Source organism: Nilaparvata lugens, chromosome 3 (genome assembly GCF_014356525.2).
Source record: "Nilaparvata lugens isolate BPH chromosome 3, ASM1435652v1, whole genome shotgun sequence".
NCBI classification, from domain to species: domain Eukaryota; kingdom Metazoa; phylum Arthropoda; class Insecta; order Hemiptera; family Delphacidae; genus Nilaparvata; species Nilaparvata lugens.
In genome coordinates this window covers 12,357,204-12,372,200 of record NC_052506.1, presented here as the reverse complement: position 1 = coordinate 12,372,200, position 14,997 = coordinate 12,357,204, and the positions used below count along the sequence as shown (strand labels likewise).

Here is a 14,997-nt window from a genome sequence, read left to right as displayed (position 1 = left end):
CATAATAATTATTATAAATTTTTTACTTGCTAAGTAGTGACGAATTGGATCTTATATTTTTAATAAAGTAAGGTTAGAAAATGGAGAAGCATGGAACTGAAGTAGTGACAATGAGCAAAAAAGTCGTAAGATCGAGAGATTGGAGTATCTTCAACTGGAGACGTACGATTTGAGTCGAGAAAGTGTGAGTTGAGCCTAACTTTTCGTAGAAAAAATTATTTCAGGAAGGTGATTTCCTTCCCTGAGGCAATTTTCTATTCTGTCCAGGAAGCTCTTCCACACTCGTTCCAGTGTATCCTCAGTGGTCAAAAATACCTCAGTACCTATCACCGCTTTCAAGTCATCCAAAGTGATTTTTATTTGAGGGACATTTGAAAGAGCAAGTTTATCGACTTGAACCGTTTAGATGACTTGAAAACGGCGATACCCACTGAGGTGGTGTTGATCACTGAGAGTACACTGGAATGAGTGTGGAAGAGCTCCCTGGACAGAATAGAAAATTGCCTCAGGGAAGAAGGACGTCACCTTCCTGAAATAATTTTTTCTACGTAAAGTAAATGGTATATACTTATAGCTATTTTACTGAATTTAAATAAATAACATCTTGAAATATTGATATTGTTTTTCATTTCTTGAATGTAAATGTTTCTCGATGTCACTCTGTACTAGGACTTTTAATAAGTGAAAAAACAAATTCATGTCTCAAATGGGTCCCCCCAAATATTTGGGACACATTTAAATTTGTTTCCCACAAAAACTTTATTACAAGCTTTTTGTTCAGCTCACCAAGATGAGTGTATAGCCATAAATAAAAATGTAAATCTCAGTACCCTTTAAAATTATTTTGTCACATCATGTTTCGGACATTAATGATATTTTCAAATATGATTGAATTTATTTAACACGTTGCTTGTTAAATAAATCTCTAGCTATCAAATAATTTATATCTAAAATATATCTCTCCTTGCTACGTTATCTTTTAATGTCATATTTCGCTGTAAACATAGATATTTTTAACATGTTGCTTGTTAAATAAATCTCTAGATATTAAATAATTTATATCTAAAATATATCTCTTATTGTTACGTTATCTCTTAATGTCATATTTCGTTGTAAATATAGATATTTTTGGTAAGATGTATAAACAAATTTTCTCCTTTTTTTGTGTTGGTAAAAATGCTAATTTTGATGTTCAAGTTTTGAATTGAATTAGATGGAAAGATACTTTTGTAAACTTAATCTCAATGCGGCGGATTCTGCCATTTTGAACTTTAGCCCAATAAAGTTCTGACTTGCAGCTCTTCCTGTGCTTTATCTCGAAAGCATTGCCAAAGTGCTTATAGATTACTTGTATCAGTAGTGGGAATAATAATTATTATTATACTAGTGTTCAGAATTGTGTGCAGAGGTCATCATATTATTAACTATGTTATTTGTTTTTTTTTTAGAATGAAGAACTGACTGAGAAAACTCACAGGATAAAAGAGTTGGAAAACAAGATCTCTGAGTTGGAAAGGAAAGTACACTTGAATCTGTCAGGATCGAGAAGCAGCCTTGAATCGTCAAATGGAAGCAACTCTTCCAGAGAAGTAAGCAAACATCTATGAACATGAAACATCAATAATTTTATTTCTTCAATAGCGATAGGGATGTACGCCTCAATCGAATTTCCAAGCATCCCTTATTTTGGAAATAGTATATTTCGCACCTAGGGCCGAAAATGAGACTTTTCCGGCTCGAAATCGGTTTTCAGAAAAGATTGAGAGCCGGAAAAACATTTTTGCCCATGGTGAGAACGTTATTTTTCGCCACACGGAAAAATAAACAATATAAATATGAGAATAATTGTTTATTAGGCACTTCCGAAAGCAAAACAGGAAGGTCATAGTTCTAGCAAATCTGAGGTAATCTGAATATCAGGAAATTGTCCAAGTATTTTTATTTTTTATTCTGATTTGTCTAAATAACCTAAAAGATTATGTTCAATTATGTAAGAGGTTGAGTTTATACTTTTTATTCTTCCAAATGACAATAAGATGATATTATTATAAATGTTTTGATTCTTGAATGATAAACACAAAAAATGAAAAGATTTTGATCAGCTGTTTTAGCACACTTGAAATTTGGCCAATCTGAATGTCAACGTCAACAATCTTCAATTATGTAAGAGGTTGAGTTTATACTTTTTATTCTTCCAAATGACAATAAGATGATATTATTATAAATGTTTTGATTCTTGAATGATAAACACAAAAAATGAAAAGATTTTGATCAGCTGTTTTAGCACACTTGAAATTTGGCCAATCTGAATGTCAACGTCAACAATGCTTGTTGTCGTTGACTTCGGAAGTTTAGATTAGAAGTTCTATCATACTCTGAAAATCGAATTTGAATAGTTTATAATATTTATAACTTTTCTGTATTTCATTCATCCAAATAAAATGATAGTATATTATTGCAGAATACTTAATTCAATTCTAAAAGCATAAACTTATTCCGTTACATAAACTATTTGTAAAAACGTTCAGCACCATGGATATTGCCCAAGTAGTTCCAAAATTATCCACCAGGCTTCGTGATGAACGATTAAACGCAGTACGATTAAACGCAGGTTTGAATCTTGAATCTTGAATCTTGAGGTTAGATTCTATTATACTCTGAAAATCGAATTTGAATAGTTTATAATATATATCTTATCTGTATTTTATTCATCCAAATAAAATGATAGTATCTTATTGCAGAATACTTATTCAATTCTAGAAGCATAAACTGATTCCGTTTCATAACTTATTTTGTAAACACGTTCACATCGAATCAGAATCAGCTGACTTCAAGGTTATTTTACAGCCCTAGGGCCGTAAAAATTTTACCGGCCTGGTCAGAAAACAATCATTTTCGGCCTCCATATGACGCACGAAAACCAGCTCATTACATCCAAGTGGGGCGAAAAAATAATTTCAAGGATTTGGTATACAATAAACTCTGTAATTGAAATAGTCTCAATTTATTCATTCTCTACACTAATTGTATACAGTGTGTTAGATTGATGGTCGTATTCATAAATCATCACTAAGAACTTTCCTTGCCATCGACAGTTTGGCTGCCTAGCAATCAATTACAGGAACCAATCGGCATAGTTTAAGTAGCTAATATAATAGTTCTGATTGGTTTGCCAGAGCGTGCTTTGCTTAGAATGTTTTTAGAATTGTTAATAAATACGTATTTCTTTCCATTCAGAAAATGTTCGCCTCAGTATATTACCACTAAACTTATTACTGTAATATTAAGAATCTTTCCTTCAAAACGAACTGGAGTAGGTTTGAAAATCAACAGCGGTTTATATTTGGCACAGTTGTTCGACTCCACAAATATGATAACAAATCACTATTTCTATAGGAGATATCATTAGCGCACAATTTGGTGCCTAGAAATTTTACCATGTCAATGGCTCTGCTTGACAAATTATCTTTTCCATTCAGCTAAAGGGTCATCAAATATTTTTTATTGATTTCAAGAAAAGGATGACTACAGTCAAATCAGTCTTGTATATTTACAATCAAATTTAGCATGTGAATTATATCATACATGTTATTTTAATGTAGTATTGAAGTGATATAGTCATATCATTCCCAAAATAATCTGAAAAATTGGTCTAATGAACAATTGAAGAGCTGATCTGTTCAAAATGAAATTACGTATATGACATTGGAAAACTGTATGTTAAGCTTATAACTGGGTATTGTATTTTTCAATTTATTGAAAGAATATCACAGATCATTCCTCATTCAAAATTTCAGCAAAACCAATCACTATGTTTTGAAAGTCATAAAACCTGTTTCTCAATTCTAGTAGGCTTATTGATAATTTGAATGAATATTTTTTTGCAATTTTCATTTGAGAATTCTTTAGCTTCATTGCAAAACATTTAGATTGTTGATCCAAAGGCTGACTTTTATTTACGTTACATATATTCTTATAGAGCCGATCAAATCAGAGGAAGAGCTGAAACTAAATAATTTCGAATGTATTTAAGTTAAATCTTTTTACTTGTTGCTAGATTTATTATTTCAAATAGGAGATTTTCATTTTCTTTTTATTAAATGTTCACTTTTTATAAAATTTTTCATAAAAAATTTTTACGGAGGGAATGCTCAGAATCTTTTGTTTGAAAAAACAGTTTGGAATTCACAAACAATAGTGTCATTCTACTCATTAATTTTCACTGTTGGATTCAATAAGCTGATAGATGTATTGAAACATAGTTGAAATACTCTGATCTAATCTTGTCAAATAGCAATGACATCAGAAATGTAGGCTAGACAATCGCTTGGCAAGAAAACTTTTTATCAAGCGTGAATTAGAAATGGCTTTGTACACGGAAGTCTATAATGTGAAGCTGGTCGGCTGATCTTAAGATTTTTTTAGCTTTGCAAGCCACTGTACCACCAAGTCTTGGTGGGGGAAATTAAAAATAGTCAAAGCTGGAGAGAACGTCGTGTAGCAATAGCATGTGTATTCTTTGTCCGCTTCTGCATGGCAGTTCCAGTTTTAATTTCGTTCTATGTGTTTCTTCCCGTCATTTTTTAAGGTAAACATTTCCACGCTAATTTACTTGTTTTAAATTCATAATAATTCATCAAGCGTGAGATGGATAAAAAGTTGAGTTTATTTGAAGAGTGACTTGGAGGCTTCATTTGAAATCAGTGATAGGCATTTCAAATTCTAACTAATATTGTTAATTTTTGTAAGACAAAAATTCTAAATTATAACACTTGCGTAGCGTTTCTTCCTAAACTTTATTCAGAAATCAATTTTGTATTAGATACGATTATCAACCGGATCTTCAGAAACATGTTTTGAAAATTATTCTTGAAAATATTCCATTTACAAAAAATCACTAAACAACAATTATTTTTAAACATTTTTTTCGCTGAGGATGTTAGATTTGAGGATGTACTTTTTCGCTGAGGATGGACGTTAGATTTTTCCACATTGTGCCTATTATTTTCTTCCATGTTCCTATTATTTTCTTCCATGTTATTCATCATATCATTAATTATTGGAGAAGCGTATCCGTGGTTAGAAATTGTCGTACCGGATTCATTGAAATCTTTCAAGCAGTTTCGAATTTATTATTGTAGCTGTGGTGAGGTCCACGTTATAATGGCAGTGTAGGAAGATAGGAGAAAAGGGTTGCCAGATCTCAGCCTTGCCACACAAACAGCTGATACTGGTATATCTGATGAATTTAACTGTTCATTATTGTTGAAAATAGTTGAACATATTTTATTTGTCAAGAATAAAAGAATTTTTTTTAAAGATGTGATAATAAATTTTTTTATTGAGATTAAATATTTTGTTAATTTATTGAATTTCTTCATTGTTGATAAACTAAGTGGCAACATCGCAATGCGTGAAAGAGATAGCGCCATCTGCTTTGTTGAACGATAGACAAAGATAGCAACACCATTGCAAATCACACACTGCCATTATAACGTGGACCTCACTATAGACACAACTCCGTATTCTATGCAATTCTTTTAAAACATGTGTACACTTTAAAAATGCTTATCTTTTACTACTTCCTTTCACGGGTTAGGCATTACTGCCTGTTCCGAACCTCTGTGCCTCTAAAATCAATCCATCTCTTCCTGGAACGTCCGCGATCTCTTCTCCCAATAAATGTATATTCTGTAAAAAAGAAATAGTAATTGAAGGGTTCAGAACACAAAAATAGAGAAAACAATTCATCCAATAAAGAATTTGTGAAGCTTGCTCATTTCTAGAATCGTACTTTATCCTTTTTCAACTTATTTCATGGAATCTTATTAGTTGCTTCACTTAATCTTAGTTGCTACACGACGTTCTCTCCAGCTTTGACTATTTTTAATTTCCCCCACCAAGCCCGGTACACACAGTGGCTTGCAAAGCTAAAAAAATCTCAAGATCAGCCGACCAGCATCACATTATAAATTTCATAAATTGAAAAAATTGAAATTGAATCTAATGGCCAGACCACATGAAGCGTTGTTTCAGGCGCCAACCCAATCAGTAAATAGGAGGGCTTCCTGACCTGTTAACTTAGAAAATAATGTCTGAAAACGCTAGATATGACCTAATTTTCTGTTAATTTTTGCAGACGTCATCAAAATCGCGACTGCGGAAGAGCGAGGAGCGGTCACTAGAGAAGCAGCTGCAGGAGACGCGCTGCAAGCAGCAGAACTTGGAGCAGCAGATGAACTTGCGGCTGCAGGATATGCAGCGCGTGTGCGAGCGCAAGGAGAAGACCATTGAAGAGCTGCAGGCCAGCTACACCAAGGCATGCGTCACGCTGCAGAGCCTCATGAAGAAGTGCAAACTCAAAGAGAAGGAGGTCGACACGCTACGCGCCGAACTCAGCAAGAAGGACAGAATGCTCGAAAAGCACAACTTGGAGGCGTCTCGCTCACTCAGCAGTTCAGCCAACACCGCCAGTCTGGAGAAGTTTGATGAGGTAAACTCCACCACTACTTCTGCTTGACTGACACCTGCTGTCTCGTTTTCTCTCATAACATAGGGTTCTGCCTTGAACAGCATGAACTTCAATTCACAATTCTTGAAGAACTCCTCGATCAGTCCATCTTATGAGAAAATTACTCTCCAAGCACTGCACTACTCTTGCACCGTGTTTATAATATTACTAACCTAGATTGCAAATATCAAGATAACTGTTACCCATCCATCGAATTGGAGATACTTGGAAAACTGTATACTTGTAGCGTTTCTTTCATTGCATCGTGTATACATTACTAATCCTTTTCAGAAATTTTAGATATTTACTTTTCATCAATCCAATATTGGAGACACTGGACTTCCTGTTTTGATCTAAATTTTTAAGCCGAGTATACTATATTATTAATCCAAACTATAGATGTTGAGACTTAGATTAATTCAATTTGCGAAAAGCTACTGTTCAAGCAATCAAGACTTGCTAGATTGATGGTTTTGATTGTTCGTTCGAAGTAGTATCCGCCTCTACACCAGAGAGTTCTGAACAATTTTCCTGACATCCAATGACTTATACGGACATCATAGTTCCACTAATATTCTTGTTATGATCATCAAGGATAATTTTTAAATGTGAGGAGCTATTAATTGTAAATTCAAAGTTATGTTAGTAAATCCAACCGAATTTCAAGAACCGTGCATGTTTGATCAATTCAGTATCTTTAAATGACTAAATGCAATTCTAAATTTACTATCATAAAATAGTATTGTGAGCAAATTATTTTTGTATTGCATTCGTGTGCATTCAGAACTGTTTTGAATTTTGAAAGTGTTTGTTAGGCTGAAGTACCTATTTTGGAATATGAAAAGGTTGCAGCTAAGCTGGATTCCATTTTTATAAGTATATTTTCAAGTATAGCTGGAAGTCAATTTATTTCTTAAAATAGAATAGTTTGATGTTTTATATACCTACTTTCTCTAATGGTATATATTGCAAATAATTTGAAACGAAAATATTACTGGTTGGATAAAATTTAACCTCTAAAGAGGACTTCTTTTTATGACGAATTCTTTATTTCTGTGTAAGGATGAATCAAAATTGCATCTCGAATATGCAAATTCCATGGGAATGATACCTTTCTCTATACATTCTAGATGAATGCTAAAATAAATAAGTCTTTCTATTTCGCATTTTTTAAACAGGAAAATGTTCTATCTCAATGTTTCAAATTTAAAATTGATTCATTTCAATTTGAACATTTTAGATAATCTCTTCATCTTTGTTTCTATAGCTGTTCGAGATGGTAGTAATAGATATTTTAATTCCAGCTCATAAAATGTGAGTTGAAGGTGTTGAAGTTATATAAAGATGTTTAATGTCTTACCTGCATTAAATGCAGAACCAAATTTTCCTCTCTTAAAACTGTATCTCTCTGAAATATTATTATGCTTTTTATAATACTGTATTTGAATTCAATTCATACAATAAGATAAGAATTTCTTCGAAATGTAAATATCCCAATTCATAATGAAGATCTCTTTTTCTTATCGTATTGATTTTCGTTGGAACTACATCAAATTTATGATTTGTCAGATTATTACTTTATGTGTGAATTTCGTTGTTATTGTAGAACTCATTGTAATTATCTTATTGATATTATTTGTCATCTTTTATGTTGAAAATTTCTGTGATTTAGTTTAATTTGAAACCCTACTAAAATTAACTTGTGCTATGTCACATCGTATGAAATGTTAGCTCACAAAATAGATTATCTTGAGTGAAATAATAATCAGGCTTGAAATTATTGTTCCATATCTTTGTATTGATAATTTTTGTACATTCAATCTCATATTCTACTATTTTTATAGAAAAAAAATTCCAGTTCATTATAGTCATAATATTTTTAATAAATGCATGATCATAATTATTGTTTTGTTTCTTGAGTTTTGTTGGTACCTCTTTACTTCCAACTTGCATGTAGCCAATATTGATAATACGAGCTCCGATAACCATTAACCTGACTTCAGACAGTGCAGTTACTTTATTTCAGAAAATTTCCCTGGGAAATTCTTCAACATTTCAATAAATACTTACTCGCAGGGCCATCTATATCTAAGTTGATATTTGGCCGCACCAACAAACTGTCTCCAAGTAGTTCGCTCCTAAGCATATTTTTCTGTCGCTCCAAGTCTCTCCATGTCAGTCTTAACCTGTTGCCACCATCTCTGTCTGGGTCTCCCACGGGGTCTTCTTCCTAGAGGGTTGGGTGTTGAAACTTTTTTTCAACATAAACTTTTAATTTCAATAAATATACTTTGTATATTGAACTTATTTCGGATTTAAAAAAATGAACATTTTCTTGGTAGCCTAATAGAATGAAACTGATGAGATAGCTTCACTTCAAAGTTTTTCTCTAAGATATCCTCCACAAGTTGCGGCAAATTGTAGATATGATCTACAAAATACAATAACTTTTCTGTATTCCACTCGTTGAGAGACAAATCAGAGTGTGATGAGATGAATCCAGTTTTCTAAAACTTCCAAGCAATGGGATTGAAATAGGCCTAATGATATTATCGAATCATTTGGTGATTTCCAACTATGATTAAAAGTATGCATGCAGAATGGCTACTTTATTTTTTTTAAATAAGCCCTAGAATTTTAGGTATTGAAATAATAAAGGTAAGAAAATATGTTTGTTACAGTTATTTAAAAAATTATCTGATATTCCTGCCGGTAGAGGGAACAACATAATCATATTTCAAACAATTAAAAAATATTGAAATTTTGGTATTAGGGTTTTAATAAGAAGCTTTTTAGTGTGATGATATATACTACAATACATAGTGTATAGTAAAAGATGATTCTACGTCCAACTGCAAAAAAGCTGAAGTATTTGCAAGGTATCAGTATACGGATTCAAAGCTCGCCGTATCGTAAGCGACGATCTCTGAATTATATTTTATCTGATGTTTTTGTTGCAAAAATGTGATTTTACTACTCATAAAAAACCAATCAACTTTTCTGTGAGTTGTGTAACTCTGAATAAAATAAATCAACCTTCATATTCAGTGTTACAATCTATTAGTTCTATTTGGAACGGAAATAGTGGTTACTTATCATATTGCTGTAGCTCGTCACAAGCTTGCAACTACGTTTCAGCAGTCCTATTATTAAATCTCTGAGGGAATTATCACGAAAATCCTTTCCTCATAATATTTCAAATCCATTTATTTCTTGCATTCTCTTTCACAGCTAAATCGCACGATTAACACGCTTTCTACACATTTGTTGTATTCATAGCATAGTTGAGTTTTTTAGATCTATCTATCTTCATTTCATTGATCCCCGTTACTTTCTGATTATCATGTTTTTTCAATATAAATTTAGGTTTGAGCATGATCTTGCATGAAAGTGAAAAGTAAGTATATTTCTCATCGTACTTTTTATTTTTAAAGTTGAAGTTTTCCACACGTATTCAAAAACTACCATATCATTTTATAAAATCAAACTTCTAGCCCTTATTAGAATGTTTTCAATTCAATCCACTTATAAATTTCAATTATTATCCTACCTCAAATATTCTCAATGTTTTTCTGTGAACTATCAATATGAAAATGCATAGCAATATTTTTCTTATCCAACAAAATATCATATTGAACTTGAAGTAATTACATGGTTACTTTTCCAACCACATAACGTTTTTCAATTCAATAAATTTAAGATTTGAATCTGATTTTTCTTAGTACGATCTTGATCCCTTTCTTTTCTGAAACTCGGAATATTACTTCTTGTAGACTATCAGTTAATTAATGACTCTCTTATTAATGAGGTTATAGCTTTCCCAGTTTATCGAACGCATATTTGTTAAATAATGCAATAAAATAATAAACTGAAAACTGACATAACTTTAACTATAATAGATTATTGTGTAATAATTACTATGACGAGAGCTGGCTTCCTAATATGAATAAGGAAAATACCGAATCATATATTTTAGGCTTATACTTTTTCCACTTTTTTAAACATTCTTTCAAATTTCTTTAAGTATTTTTCAAAGCAAAATTATGATTTGTAATAATCCAATAACGGTTATGTTTTCAGGATTCGAACATCCAATTTGGCTGCTCTGAACAAGAATTGAGAGAACTGTATACCACTCATCAGAAGGTCATTCAGGATATGGAGAGTCAGTTCCAGGTTAGTCAGTCTGTCATGATACTAATTTCCCTTTTCCAATATAATTTTTATGTTAGTTGCTCTTTGTGCAAATGAATAAATAAATAGTCATGCTAAAAATACAACACTTTTACAAATAAATTTACTTTATGTTTTTGGTAAACAAATTCGTTTGTGAGAAGAAATGCGGATAAATCTTATCATAATACTGATATAATATTTAAAGTTCTAGTCAGACTAAACTCACTCAACTGGTGCCTTGCAATTTTACGATACTTGGACTAGAAAGCCGATGTTTCCATCATTCGTGAGCGCTATTATTACTCACTCATTAAAACTCAATAATAAATAGCTGTTGTTGCGTTTCAATAGAATCTCATTGTAGGATATCTCTCGACATTTGTTCAAAATTGATATTTTTATGTTATACTGCTGAAATTTGCACCAAAGATAAGATCACTAAGTTTGAGCGGTTTTCATTTTTCACGAAAAATTGAGAAAAACCATCGACTAACGACCGTGAAACACACTGAAACAAAAAGTATCTCAGATTTGGCTAAAATATGCACCATAGATAAAGCTTGACCTGAGAAATGTCGGAGCCAAATTTGGCGCTCCCAGCTACTTTATGCGTAGGCTACCTTTCAAAATGTCAACTAATTTACAATTTGTATCACTTTAAATTTTATTGAAAGATGTGCTTATTAATGAGGTTCATCAACTTTTCAGAGCATCCGGTTGTCACTTGAAGAGAAGGAGGCGAAGCTCAGAGATATGGAGGAAAAGGTCATCAGTCTGGCCAGAACTGATATCAAGGATAACAGAATTGCTGAACTTGAGGGCAAACTTGTGGAAATGAAGATCAAATTCGACAACATCGAATTCAATGAGGAAAGCAACAAAGAGAACATTGAAAGCAAGGCAACAATGACAAGGGAGTTGGAATGCAAGATGAAAGAGAACGAACATTTGCAGAAAGAGCTGTCAAAACGTAATTACAATTTACAAGAGTTGATTAACAAGGAGTTGTGGGATAAGAACAAGGAAATTGAGAAATTGAACAAAATCTGTGATCGACGTCAGATGGAGATCTTACAGCTGCAACGTTTGGTTGCCGAGAGGCAGTCAGCTCTGAGCTTTGAAGCATCCAAAGACTTGAAGTGTGTGGAGATGGCAAGAGACAAAACTTCTCCCAACAAATTCACTCCGAGTGAAATGAAAACGTTGCATGACCAGTTGTTGAAAAGTTTAGAAGAGAAGAAACTGCTGAATCGGAAAGTGGAAGAATTGGAGCAGCAGCTGCATAATATGCCCGAACGTGATAATGACAGTCCGCTAGTTCAGAAGCTGAAGAATGACTTGATGAAAGCTAGAGCGGATGTTGAAACAGCTGATAGATCGCGGAAAGAAGTAGTGTCGGCCTGTTCTCTTCTGACGAATCGTTTGAAGGAGCTGGCCGATTTCCTAGACTCGTTGCTTCCATCGCTGGGCGCCAAGAAACGCCGAGTGGTGCAGCACGCAGTGGAACGCAGTCGCGAACTGTCGCGGTCGTTCTCGGCAGCGGCCGACGACTCGAGCTGCTGGCAGAACCTGCAGCCCAGCCTCTACGTGCCACTGCTGCCCGACTTCTCCACCGTCGACTTCTGGAGTGGCGACGACATGGCAGACCCGACGCTCGAGGAGGAGGTCACCGACGACCACCACATGATCGCTCAGTTGAGGACGCAGATCGAAACACTCACCGAGCAAGTCAAGCAGAAGGACATCACACTAGAGAAGATGCACTCGCAAGTCCTGCAGCCGGACAGCCTTGGCAGCTTGAACGTCTGGAGCTTGGGTCAGTCAACAATTGACAACTGTGAGGCGGATGAAAACAACATAATGCATCTGGTGGACATGCTTGAGAACCTCGATCGCAACTCCAACTCAACAACTGCTGCCTTTGATAGGAATGGCAACATTTCGATGAAGAGTAGCAACATCGGCGAGATAACAATCACCAGCCGGAAGGTGGCTCCCAGGGAGAATGCTGAGAAGCAGTTGCCGACAACTGGAAACGTGTCTGAGTCGGAGGCGTGGTCGGAGCCGGATCGGAGCGTGTCGCTGGCGAGGATGGGCCTCGGTGACGAGACTCCGCTCATGGTCCAGTCCTGGCCCTGCGATGACTCATCCGATACCACCGACAACGCACACAAATCTCTCATCAGTAAGTATTTATTCCTAAATGACTGACAAGTCACCAATGTCGTCTCATTCTTGTAATAATGTAGGTATACTCACACAATTCATCCTTATGTTTCCTCATTATTCCTTGAACTAATAGTTTCCTCTCTATAAAATAATGAAAGTGGAAGAGTGATTATTATGAAAAATTGTTAGGAAGTGAAAGAAAGGAAGATTATTAGCTTCATCGTTATTATGTAAGCTGAATAATTTGGGATACTAGTGTTTTTGAAAGAGTTACTGTAAAAACTTGTCAATCTTATTAAGGCGAATTTTAAGAATTAAACAATAGATTAAATGACTGAATTGCATTTTGACCATTAGAAAGGAGGATGTTCTTAACTCACGATTGAAGTTTAATTTATATTGTATGAAATCTGCCTTTTTGGCTGATGATCTCTATTCAATTGCCTGTCACTTGACTTGTCACAACAATTGATTGGATTACTTTCAATTGTTTACTACTGTACTGCAGTGTGAAATCATTTTAATCTAAAGGCCGTTTGGTTTAAATTAAATGAATAGTGATGGAATTGATCAAATATTTAAGATTCGTTTTTCATTTTAGTTTTTTGGTGAAATAACAGTTGATGTAATACTCATAAATTATCATTCTTCTATTGCACTTATTCGTATTTTTTAAAAAATGAAATTCTATTCAAAGATAGGATTCTACAAAAATGAAAGTGAGAATTTACACCTTTTAATATTTGTGGTTAATTTCTATCTCTAGATGGGAAAAGGACAAAGTATGGAGCTACTGAAGTGAGGCGACTTCAGAACAGAATACGTACTCTGGAATCAGAAAATGAAGCGCTTAGAGGTGAACTGAACATTCTTCATCAGATCACGCCTCAAGACTTGGCTGTTGGAAATGTGCAGCAACTTGAAGAGTCAGTCACCAGAGAAGACAAAGCGACCAGCATATCCGAAGTACGCTCCAATTGAACATAAATTGAATTCAATTGATAAATATTATATGGTATTATGATAGTAAAGGGTGAGCCAGAGAAACTTAGTTATAAGGTCAATAAAAACATAACTACTTTGAGTTTTGTTCAGATCTTTTATTTTTCTTGTAAATAGATTTACCGTACCCCAAATGTTTTTAATGTAGTATTAATTATGGTATAAAAACAAAATTACTTCACATTTTTTCCAATTCCTTATTTTTTGTATATAGATTACCGCAATCTAATCTTTTTCGTCCATCCAATATGATATCCTTCATGCAATCTTGAAAATAACATTTAAATAGCGACCTCCATTATGCTTACACTGATTAAGCCTACATTGATTTTTGGAGATTTCTCCACTCGTTACAACGTTCTCTCTTAATTTAATCAGTGGCGTCGTTAATATTTTTCTTGGTGTAAGCCATAGTCCTTGGCTTTTTCTCCCATGATGTAGGTTTTTCTCGCATAAATCACGAATTTAAATTAGAAAAATCCAAATCTGGAGAGCATACCAGCAATGTGAGATATGGGAGAGATATAGCTTGTGAGATATGAAATTTCGCTACAAATGCATTGAAATTTGTTCGTTCTGGTCATGTGAGATTGAGCTTGGGAGATATGTAATGTCGCTACAAATGCATTGATCCTTGTTAGTTCTGTGTGTACTCCCTGTGGTTCCATAGGTTGCTAAAGCCATTCGTCCCTAATATTCATTCATTCAGGTTTCATGGAGTGTTTGTAACAGTAGTATTAGACTCCCAGATCAGTTGCAAGTATGAAATCTTTTAGCCAAATTGAGTCAACTGCTCAACTCTGTTGAAATTTTTTGGAGCTTTGGTGGCTCTTCATGTCAATTTGAAGCGATTTGTTTGCTTGAGCTACACCCCTAAATTCCTGAAATGAATATATGATGTTTTACCTTGAGACAGTATGAGTGAGCAGGTCTATGAATGAGGAAAACTTTCAAAGCTAGTGTGGAAGTGACGTTGCATAGCATAAAATGAGCGACTACAAGGAAAAAAGCTCTAGACAGTGGAGACATGCTCTCTAGACCAGAGCATCATGGTAACTGATCTGATCCGATATCATCAACCCACTGATTAGTGGGGGAAAAATTAGGATTTGCACTTAAAATTCGACCCTTTTCCATTT

At 34.1% G+C, this 14,997-nt stretch overlaps 1 protein-coding gene across 7 annotated transcripts in view; it reads left to right on the top strand.

Moving 5' to 3' along the window:
- LOC111059729 (centrosomin) overlaps positions 1-14,997 on the top strand; it is an 85,398-nt gene that overhangs the window by 49,842 nt on the left and 20,559 nt on the right. For all 7 annotated transcript variants that reach the window (XM_039425385.1, XM_039425381.1, XM_039425384.1 and 4 more), the window contains 5 exons: positions 1,449-1,589; positions 6,140-6,493; positions 10,592-10,687; positions 11,396-12,872; positions 13,623-13,822. In XM_039425385.1, coding sequence (XP_039281319.1) covers positions 1,449-1,589; positions 6,140-6,493; positions 10,592-10,687; positions 11,396-12,872; positions 13,623-13,822 — 2,268 coding nt within the window. The remainder of the gene's footprint in view (positions 1-1,448; positions 1,590-6,139; positions 6,494-10,591; positions 10,688-11,395; positions 12,873-13,622; positions 13,823-14,997) is intronic.